Source organism: Cupressus sempervirens, chromosome 1 (assembly GCF_028749045.1).
Source record: "Cupressus sempervirens isolate cs-2001-9-10 chromosome 1, ASM2874904v1, whole genome shotgun sequence".
Lineage (NCBI taxonomy): Eukaryota > Viridiplantae > Streptophyta > Pinopsida > Cupressales > Cupressaceae > Cupressus > Cupressus sempervirens.
Window position 1 is genome coordinate 573,044,402 of NC_143118.1, and position 11,190 is coordinate 573,055,591.

The window sequence follows — 11,190 nt, forward strand, 5'->3', positions numbered from 1 at the left end:
GTCAAACTTATCTTCTAGCATGATTTTTTTCTTTATGGTCCTCCAATCTATTAATTCATTCCTACATAATCTATTTAAACAACATCCTTATGGGTTGTTGTATTCTCCAAGACATCCAATTCATGACAACATATTAGTACCATTTTAGAAATGAGAAATTCAAAAAATAGAATCATATGTGGCTTCATTTACATTTCTTGCAGTAAACCAACATGAAAACAAGTAATTGAAGAATAATCACAAGAATAGTTGAAAAAAACATAAAGTAATTTTTTGAATAGTAAAAAAAGGAGCATAGAATTAACTACTACAAAGGAGTTTGTATTACATAAGCCAAAAAGGAGCATAGAATTAACTACTACAAAGGAGTTTGTATTACATAAACCAAAAAAGAGTAGAATCAACTACTTCAAAGGAGTTTGTATTACAAAGGAAACGGTTATCTTGCTTATTCATGATCTCGTTCATGTTTCTCCCTGAATTCACATGGTCAATTTATAAATGGAATAGAAAAGTCAAATACAGGTTGTACCAGTTATTGATATAAGATATACAAATATTAAAAAGTAGGGAAATCAATGGATTGAATCAGATGCATTAATGAAATTCACAATGGCATCTATTATGTGAGCCCCTCATTTAAGGTAACTAGAATCTAGTACAAATCATAATTATGGGAATGGTGGAAAAGCTAAGTTGTGGGCATACCTTTATTACTCTTACAATTATAATTATGGGAATGGTGCTATCAGTTACGCTTACATGCACCAAGCATACAGACATGAAGCACTACATAATCAAGTACAAGTGCAAGATTACTATAATCTTCCTTCCGATTACAAACTCCAAGGTCATAAGGTTACCTTTCTTCATCTTCAAAAATGAAAAACGATGGAACACAAAGCAACCAACTTGTTCAGTGAAAAGCATGAGGCTCTTACAACAAAACTTGAAATATTTAAATGTTATTTCAGTTTTCCAGTTAATATCTTTGGCCAATGTGTCATCTTTTAAATGTTTTTCAAAGTTATTCTAGAAAATATCATATGTTATCTTTTATCTTTTTTTTCTTGGTGGATGTTGAAAATTGATCTATTTTATTCTATATCAGCTATTTTTCAATTGGCAATTCAATTTTGTCTCTCTTTAGATATTATTTCTGATATTTTTAGACTCTTGGTGATCAAGATAGATCATGAATTCGAACAATAGTTTTTTATAATGTATTATTTTTTGTACACAGTCTTTAATAAAAAAAATTTAAAAACACAAATGAAATCATTTAAAAAGAAAAAGTGGTAGTTGTGTTGGTATAGGTTATAAGTTTATAACAAATTTATTCAATGGACAAACTTAAGCCAACATCCTATAATAGTTGTTGGATGATTACAGACATCAAATAATTCAATGAAATTTTGGTAAATAAAATGCTGGTAAGTAAAATGTGAAGATTTTGCTTCATTCCAATAAGAGATTAGAACTCAAAATTGAAGGGATTAGTTGTATAATTAGTTTATATGTAACTACATGCCGTAAAATGAAACTAAAACAAATGTTCAAAAATAATTGGAATAGCATTTTCACACATTGAATATGTTTGTATGATTCACTAAGAGTTAAGAGGGAAAAAATGAAGCTTCAACAATACAGACTATACAAACTAATTGGGAAATTAAAGTGCACAAGAGCACTCATTATTCCAGAAGAAACAGTCATGAAGTTTATAGTTAATCAACCTGAATTTGAAAAATCAACAATTATCCTTGCTAATGAGGATGCTCTTCTCTGGTGAAAAATATCTCGAAAGCAAAGAAAGCGATGTTTACAATAGTCATCCTCTGCAGACAGCTTAATTTCTATCCTTTCAAGAAAAGGCGTGCTTTGAAGCATACAACTTATCAATGCAATTTCTTTGTAGTTCAACTCATAAACTTGTATACATATTTTCTTAAGGTTAACATGTGGAAATGCAAGACATTGAGGTATAGAACCACATGCCAGATCCTGCATTGCAATACCATGAATAAGTAACTTTATAGAAAAATTAAGTTTTTCACACTACAAGCCTTTCTTCAAATACAAATTTAAAATGCAGATCCTAAAACCTCAATGAAATAATCCAAAAGAGATAGCGACTAAAGATTTGGAAGCTTGTGTAGCAAGTCCAGCAGAGTAACATCCATCTCTATTTCATTGTCAAAGGGTGTTGGAAAACTTATTGCAGCGTTGACATTTGCCCCTTGAGCCAAATGCTCACCTACCACCCTGACATCCAGAATAGAAAGAAAAGTTAATACGGTAGGTGAGATTTTTTAATTTGGAAATGAGAGGGGAAAATGTTTTAGGTTAGAAGACAAAAGGAATATTTCTACATTCATTCATTCAGTAGAGTTTGTAGATCAAGCAGATCAAAGAGAAGTTGTAGAGCTGAGCAGAGAAGGAAGAAGGAAATAAGTTTGTGTCCGCAGTTGCACATGCTTCCCTTGTTCACTCTGTAAGTTTGTCATTGTTAGATTCATCATGTTGAAGCAGTGATTGCTCCATGCACCATTGTATGCAACCATTAGAGTTGCAAGTTTAAGGTTTAAAGTTTAAAGTTTATTGAAAGTTTGAAGTTTTAACTTTTTTAGAGTTTTCTGGTTGAAGCCGAATGCTCTCAAATTTTGTAATAGTTTAAATCTCAGTTCAATAGAAAAGCAAGCAAGCATACTTGAATCTATTGATCTTCCCTTGTATCTTGTATTTGAGTAATTTTTTTAAAAGCTTAAAGCTTTGGCTCTCTGATTTTAATGGTGAAAGCAATCATGTTGAAATCTCTTAAGTTATAATTTTTCAGTTGGAGCCGAACTCACTCGGCATCTATTATTGCCGAGCATTTCTTTTGGAGCTGAGCATACTCGGCATCTATTGCTACCAAGCTCCTCTTTGTGTTGAGTTCACTCAGCACCTGTTGCCTATCACTCGACACCTTCAGGTGCCAAGCAAATTGCCACTCGGCACCATCAAGTGTCGTGTAAAATTGACACTCGGTACCTTCATGTGCCGAGCAACTTTTAAGTGCCGAGTAAGATTTTTGAGCTAGCGTTGTGAGTATTAAATTAATTTTTAATATATTTCTCACATGGTATCAGATCTTTCAGACCCCACATCCACAGTGAGTTAGGGCATTTTTTTTCTTGGGATATTTATCATGGCAGGAGATGCAGGAAAGATATGGCAGCAGCCACCATCATTTAATGGATAGAATTATGATACATTTGCAAAGAAAATGAAGATCGTTATGCTGGCAAATGATTTCTGAGAGTTTGTGGTTAATGGATTCAATGATGTGACTGATCCAACTCAGTATGTTGTTCTCACAAATGCACAGAAGACTCATTTGAAAGAGTCAAGGAGGAAAGATGCTAAGGCATTAAGTTTGATTGAAGTAGCAATGATAGAGACTATATTCCCTAAGATTGCAGAAAAAAATTATGCAAAGGAAGCATGGGATATCCTTGATACAAACTTCAAGGGGACTAATAAAGTCCGTACTGTAAAGTTACAGAACATTAGGAGGGAGTTTTAGAACCTTCAAATGAAGGAGAATGAATCAGTTGCAGACTTCAGTTCAAGGACTTCCAATGTGATTAACCAATTGAAGTCAAATGGAGAAGACTATCAAGAGCAGAGGATAGTGGAAAAAATATTGAGGAGTTTACCTCATAAATATGACAATTTGGTCATGACCATAGAAGAGGCAAAATACCTCATTGTTTTGAAAATGGATGAGTTGATGGGTACACTTCAAACCCATGAGCATAGGATCAACAGATCTACTTTCTCATCTTCCCAAGAGCAATCATTCAAGGCTCAGTCAAATCCAAGAGGAAGGGGGAGAGGAAGAAATGGCTCAGGCAGAAACTCTAGAGGCAAAGGCCGAGAAAATGGAGGACAAAGAAATGCTACAGCAGAAAGCTCAAGAAGAGCAGGTGGAGCAAGTAGCTCACAAAATACTTCAAGAGTCCAGGTAAGAAAAACTACAACTCAAATAAGAGTAATGTAGAATGCTACTACTGTCATAAATATGAGCATTATGCAAATGAATGCTGGAAGAAGCAGAATGATCAGTCATGACAAGCAAATGTGGCTGATGTGAACATGGGAAGTGGACCCAATGTTGTTGCCTTCATCATGTGTAATGTTGGTGAAGAAGGAAGCCCTGAGGTTTGGTACCTCGATAGTGGATGTAGCAACCACATGAGTGGTAATGAAACTTTATTTTCATTCATTGACAAGAGTTTCAAATCAGAAATTAAAATGGGTAACAATGGAACCCTACCAGTTGTGGGCAAAGGATCTATTATTGTCTGCACTAAGAAAGGTGAGAAAAGGGAAATACAAAATGTGTATTTCGCCCCTGGTATGAAGCACAATTTGATGAGCATTGGTCAGCTCATTCAAAATGGATACAAAGTGCTGATAGAAAATGACATGTGTGTCATTCAAGAAAAGGATGGGAGCAAGAATCTACTTGCAGCAGTTCAAATGACAAAGAACAGAATGTTTCCCTTGAGGATAGAGACATGTTTCTCATCTCAAGTTTGTGTTGCACCTCACACACAATCAGCTTTAAGGAATGTGATTGATGACCCTTCATGTTTGTGGCATTTCAGGTATGGTCATCTTGGCTATGCTGGTTTAAATTTGTTATCAAATAAAAGAATGGTAGAAGGTTTGCCACATGTAGAAAATTCTTGTGACAAGTGTGAGGCTTGTATTTTGGATAAACAACATAGGCTTCCCTTTAATTCTAGAAATTCTAGGAGGGCTAGATATCCATTAAAGTTAGTGCATACTGACCTAGTCGGTCCTATACAAGTTACTTCCATTGGGGAGAGTACTTATTTCATGACATTCATTGATGATTTCAGTCATAGGACATGGGTGTATTTCTTAAAGAATAAATCTGAAGCATTTGAAAAATTTGTAGAATTTAAAGACCAGGCTGAAAGAGAATGTGGACACTATATCAAGGTCCTTAGATTAGATAGAGGAGGGGAGTATACCTCCAATTCTTTTGTAAATTTTTGCAGAAAACATGGTATTAAGAAAGAGCTCATAGCCAGCTATACACCACAGCAGAATGGAGTGGCTGAAAGAAAGAACATGACCATTGTTGAAATGGCAAGAGCATGATGAAAGAGAAAGGTCTCCCAACTGAATTTGTGGGAGAGGCTATGACAACAGTAGTTTACCTAATTAATAGGTGTCCTACAAAGGCAGTCTGTGATAGAATTCCAATGGAAGCTTGGTCACGAATAAGATGGATAGTTGAACACTTAAGGGTGTTTGGATGTGTAACATATGCACATGTGCCTAAAGAGAAAAGGAAAAAATTTGATGACAAAGGTGTGAAATGCAATTTCACAGGGTACAGCCTAGAATCAAAGACATACAGATTGTATGACTCATTGAACAACAAGATGATACTTTCAAGAGATGTGGAATTTCTTGAAAATCAGTCTTGGTATGGTTCGATTGATGAGTCACTAAACACATCAAGTAAAGTGTCAATTATGAGTGAAGAAGATGTTGATGAACAGCAAGAAGAAGGAGCAAATAGAAGAAAAGGCAAGCAAGTTCAGACATTGTCGAGCTCCTCTAGGCATGATCGAGTGTCAGTACCAAGTAATAGAGAAGATCAAGCTAGTCGGCAAAGCAACATCAACGAAGAGTCTAATCCCACACTCTCCTCCCTATTACCAAGAAAGACCAAGAGTCTTAGGGAGATATACCAAGATGAAAGGTATGAAGATTATGATGAGAGTGTTAATTTTGCTTTATTTTCTCATAGTGATCCAGTATATTTTGAGGAAGCAATCAAGGAGAAGAAATGGTGTAATGCCATGGATGAGGAAATAGATGCCATAGAAAGGAATGAGACATGGGAGCTAACTGAATTGCCTCCAAAGAAGCAAGTGATTGGAGTGAAATGGGTCTATAAGACCAAATGTAATGTTGAAGGCAAGATTGATAGGCATAACGCAAGGCTCATAGTCAAGGGCTACAAACAACAGTATGGTAGAGATTATGATGAGACCTATGCCCCAGTTGCAAGAATGGAAACCGTGTGTGTTATCATAGCAATTGCAGCCCAACACAAGTGGAAGGCATTTCAAATAGATGTGAAGTTCACCTTCCTAAATGGTGTATTGAAAGAAGAAGTGTATGTGGAGTAGCCACCTGGTTATGAAGTTGCAGGTGAAGAGAACAAAGTATGTAGATTGAAGAGAGCTCTTTATGGGCTCAAGCAAGCTCCACAGGCATTGTATAGTAGGATTGACTCATCTTTGATGAGCAATGGCTTTAGCAAAAGTAATGGTGAGCCCACTCTCTACATCACGGCAGGAGATGGTAATGTATCGATTATTGTCTTGTACGTAGATGACTTGATTTTTACTAAAAATGACAAGGCTCTAATTGGTGAGTTTAAAGAGGCCATGAAAAGTGGATTTGAAATGACAGACTTAGGTCTCTTGAAGTACTTTCTAGGCATAGAAGTAAAACAAATGCATAATGGCATCTTCATCTCTCAAGAAAAGTATGCAGGGCAGATCTTGGAGAAATTTAAAATGCAGAATAGTAAGGCAGCCCCCACACCAATAGCAATAGGTTTGAAGTTGAGCAAGGAAGACTCTAGCAAGAGAGTGGATCCAACACTATATAAGAGTATGGTTGGGAGTTTAATGTATTTGACTACAACTTGGCCAGATCTAATGCATGCAGTAAGTCTAATTTTCAGATTTATGGAAACACCAAAGGATTCCCATTGGCAAGTGGGAAAGAGGATCTTAAGTTATGTGAAAGGTACCAAGGGATTTGGGATTTTATATACTGCAAATGATGATTTCAAGTTGGTTGGTTATACTAATAGTGATTAGGCTGGAAGTTTAGATGATAGGAAGAGCACTTCCTGATACATGTTTCATATGGGATCCGGTGCAATTTCATGGGCATCCAAGAAGCAACCTATTGTTGCTCAATCTACAACAGAGGCTGAATACATAAGAACAAATACAATAGCATGTCAAGCAATTTGGCTAAGGAGGATCTTGACAGATTTGAATGAAAGGCAAGAGGATGGAACCACAATTTATTGTGACAACATCTCATCAATTGCATTGTCCAAGAATCCAGTCTTTCATGGGAGAAGCAAGCATATTGAGATCAAATATCACTTCATCAAAGAGTTGGTGGAGAATGGGGATATCAAAATAAATTTTTGTAAGTCCGAGCAGCAGCTAGCAGACATTTTCACAAAGCTATTAGGCATTGGATCTTTTGTACACCTAGGAGAGTGTCTTGGTGTAGTTGATGTGAATCAGCTGTGATTTTTGTCTTGTTTGGCTTGGGACAAAGGGGGTGTTAGAAAACTTATTGCAATGTTGACATTTGCCCTTTGAGCCAAATGCTCACCTACCACCCTGACATCTAGAACAGACAAAAAATTTAATACGGTAGGTGAAATTTTCGAATTTGGAAATGGGAGGAAAAAACATTTTAGGTTAGAAGACAAAAGGAATGTTTCTATATTCATTCATTCAGTAGAGTTTGCAGATGAAGTAGATCAAAGAGAAGTTGCAGAGCTAAGCAGAGAAAAAAGAAAGAAAGAAGTTTGTGTTTGCAGTTGCACGTGCTTCCCTTGTTCACTCTATAAGTTTGTCATTATTAGATTCGTCCTGTTGAAGCAGTGATTGCTCCAGGCACCATTGTATGCAGCCATTAGAGCTACAAGTTTAAGGTTTAAAGTTTAAAGTTTATTGAAAGTTTGAAGTTTTAATTTTTTTAGGGTTTTTTGGTTGAAGCCGAATGCTCCCAGATTTTGTAATAGTTTAAATCTCAGTTGAATAGAAAAGCAAGCAAGCATACTTGAATCTATTGATCTTCCCTTGTATCTTGCATTTGAGTAATTTGTTTGAAAGCTTAAAGCTTTGGCTCTCTGTTTTTAATGGTGAAAGCATTCACGTTGAAATCTCTTAAGTTATAATTTCTCAATTGGAGCCGAGCTCACTCGACATCTATTGTTGCCGAGCATTTCTTTTGGAGCCAAGCATACTCGGCATCTATTGCTACCAAGCTCCTCTTTGTGTCGAGTTCACTCGGCTATTGCCTGTCACTCGGCACCATCAAGTGCCGAGTAAAATTGGCACTCGGCACCTTCATGTGCCGAGCAACTTTTAAGTGCCGAGTAAGATTTTTGAGCTAGCGTTGTGAGTATTAAATTAATTTTTAATATATTTCTTAGAAAGGGCATGTCCATGAAGATTTTAAGTTTCTTCAAGAACTGAAAACTGTCTACCATGTCAAGAAATCTGCTTATTGAGATAGCTTGTGGGCTACTAATTGATACTTTTGTGATACTACCTCCACGATGCATTTTGAGAATCACGATGGAATCAGAAAGCTCATGGAAACTTATTCCATTTACACTCAAATCATCAACCAGGACCGACAGAGATTTGAGTTTTGGGCACTCAACAGATAGAGACATTACTCCTTTTACTTTCAAATGTTCAATACTAGATGAAACAATTGTAACATTATCTAGTCCGGAATCTCCCTTTATTTCAAGTTTCTGAAGAAGTGGGCAGAGCGAAATCAGGGAGAGTAATGATTCATTTGACAATTGGACTTCGTCCAGGCAACAAGATGTGAGGTGGGGGAATCCGAGGAAATGTGTGGGGAAGGTGGTGAGAAGATAGCCGAAGAGAGCAAGGGTTTTGAGGCGTGAGCATGAAAAGATGGCAGGCGGTGGCAATTCGTCTATAGCACTGTGATAGAGAGTGATGTGTTGTACATTATACCGTGAAGCATATCTTATCCATTTGCACACACTTTCAGAAGAAAACTGCCACTTTCCACTAAGGCCCCGGATGTGAAACGCCTCCACATCTCCTATGTGCAGAAGCAAGATGTTGGAAATGATATTCTCAGCATAGTGGCAATCATCGAGAGTTTCTACAAAATCATCAGGAGAGAAGGTGAGGGTAGGCATGTGGTTGTAGAGAAATCTCCAATGCTTGGAGAGAATGCAAGTTTGGACAGCATCTCTTATTGGGAGTTTTGAGAGTATGAGAGAAAGAAGAGAATCAGTAAGCGCGTAGAAGGCATCCTGGGAAGGCATTGTTGGTGTAATAATTAGTCGATGCAGCACAACAAGGATGCCTGGTACGTACTTTGTGTAATTTCTTTTTGGTATCTATATAGCTTGAGTACATGGGACTGTTGGGTATTCACCTTACTTTTTCCCTCGAAAATGGCTGTTCAGCTATCTTTTCCTTGGATACGGAATGGTCGATTGGAGTTATGTCTATTTTGCTGTTGTGCATTGTAATTAAACTTTGTATAGTCATGATTACTAATAAAAGAAGTCTCCTTTCGAAGAGCGGATGAAGGAGCAGAAAACGATTTAACAAACCAGCCAATGTAACTGTTGACATGGCTATTATAGATCGATGAAAATGAGTTCATTGAAGAAATTGTGGATTATGTAGAGTCTTCGTCCAGGCCAATTTGAAAAAGTATGTCTCATATAGTTTGGTTTTATCTTTCTAAGGCATGAACTTGTCCAATTATAATAGATTAATCACAATTGTTCAATCTATTTTTATAATAAATTTAAATATTTTTTATAAAGATTAATAAGTTTGAATTATTATTTTGAGTTTGAATGTTTTATTTGGCAAGTCTTAGAGAAGCTCAAAATATGACTTATTTAGTTTTCTAATTTAGCTAAGAAGTCTAGTCTTGCTTATAGTATTTTTTTGATCCGGACAAAAGTCTAGATTTATTATTATTGTTATTATGGTTTGCTAAGATTAGTTTTAATTATGTGTTATCATTGTGCTATAGGCTCTTGCCTCTAGCCATGTTAGTAGTATTAATATTAGCATTTCACAGTATTAATATAAGCATTTATACCAATAAGATGTAATGGTTAGTTAATTGCAATTAATTTTGTATGGTGAAATGTAAATATGTTAAGAAAATATTATTACTATACTATAGACTCAGTAATCTTATTTATAGAAATGAGTGTTTGTTAATTTAGTGTCATTAATCATTGTTTAATAGAGTCTTGTTTAAACATATTTTACACAATCTAAAATATTATCAGATAAATCTACAAATATTTTCATTGTATATTACTTTTTTAATAATTATACTTGGCTAATGTTGTAGAGCTTTTGGCTTCAATTATCACATGCTATCATGTCATGACATTGAGTTTTACAAAGCTTCAACTACTTCGTTAGTGTGCTTTTCTTCTACAATGTTGGCCAGATACTTGCATTCAAAGTAAAAAAAATTTGTGAACAATGGTCCCCAAGCCATACTTCACTATTGGCGTGCATGTCTTCTACAATGCTGACCACATGCTTGCACTTCAAATAAATTTTGTTTTGTGAACAATGGGAGCCATACTAAACTATTGTTGTCTCAAATTCTTGTTTCTTTCTTCAGTGTAATGTATCAAGTAAGATTATTAGAAATGTCAAATTCAAAAAACCTAAGGGGCCCAAAGGCTCAAAGAGTAATTAACTACTTTAAACGAAAGAAAAATAGAAAGCACAAAGCAGGCCAAGTTAGTAATTGGCCAGGAAGCCGTATAGTGAACAAGCAGTCTCCACCTCTTCGTCATCTGTGGCACCATCCTTGTTTGTCTGCGTGAGGTAGAGTGTAGTGGTTGCCGAGTGTATGGCACATACTGAAAAATTAACAACCTTGTTGAATTTATGATCTAGCGTTCCTTTTGATCAGATTAGTAATGGACCACTTCATTTCCATCATGGTATATTTATGTTGAGTGTGCTCTCCTCCATGCACCTTACCCTTATCCTCCCCTTCACCTCGAGTGCTCTCAACCTGGGTGTGGCTACTCAGATTAACCATACTAACCAACAAAGTGATTGTTCCCTGATTTTCCAAAATATGGGGTGACAGTATTAGTTTTAAAAGTATCTTAAATCTTAGAGGGAAAAGGACTACTTTGACCCTCCTGCATAACATCCTCATTGTTATCCTCGCTCTTTGTTTCTTCATCATCCTGTTCTCTATAATTCCTTATGGTGGTCATGCATTCAGGTTTAGGGCCAAACCTTTTCCCCAGGTTATCAAGTTTAGGCCTGTCATGATTGATCAAGGGGT

At 36.1% G+C, this 11,190-nt stretch overlaps 1 protein-coding gene across 1 annotated transcript; it reads right to left on the bottom strand.

The window, feature by feature from the left end:
* Positions 1 to 1,731: 1,731 nt before the first annotated feature.
* On the bottom strand, positions 1,732 to 9,166 carry LOC149578716 (F-box/FBD/LRR-repeat protein At1g13570-like). The gene is made up of 2 exons (XM_089801111.1): positions 8,342 to 9,166; positions 1,732 to 2,004 (listed from the first exon to the last, which is right to left on the bottom strand). Exons 1-2 carry the CDS (start codon positions 9,164 to 9,166, stop codon positions 1,732 to 1,734), a joined length of 1,098 nt encoding a protein of 365 aa, XP_089657237.1.
* Positions 9,167 to 11,190: the final 2,024 nt, after the last annotated feature.

Bases quoted from the DNA above. Each gene is read 5' to 3' on its own strand.
- LOC149578716 (XM_089801111.1), bottom strand. From the start codon at position 9,166: ATGCCTTCCCAGGATGCCTTCTACGCGCTTACTGATTCTCTTCTTTCT. The intron at 2,005-8,341 runs GTAGACAGTTTT...ATTGCAATGCAG, and splicing joins TAAGCAGATTTCTTGACATG to GATCTGGCATGTGGTTCTAT.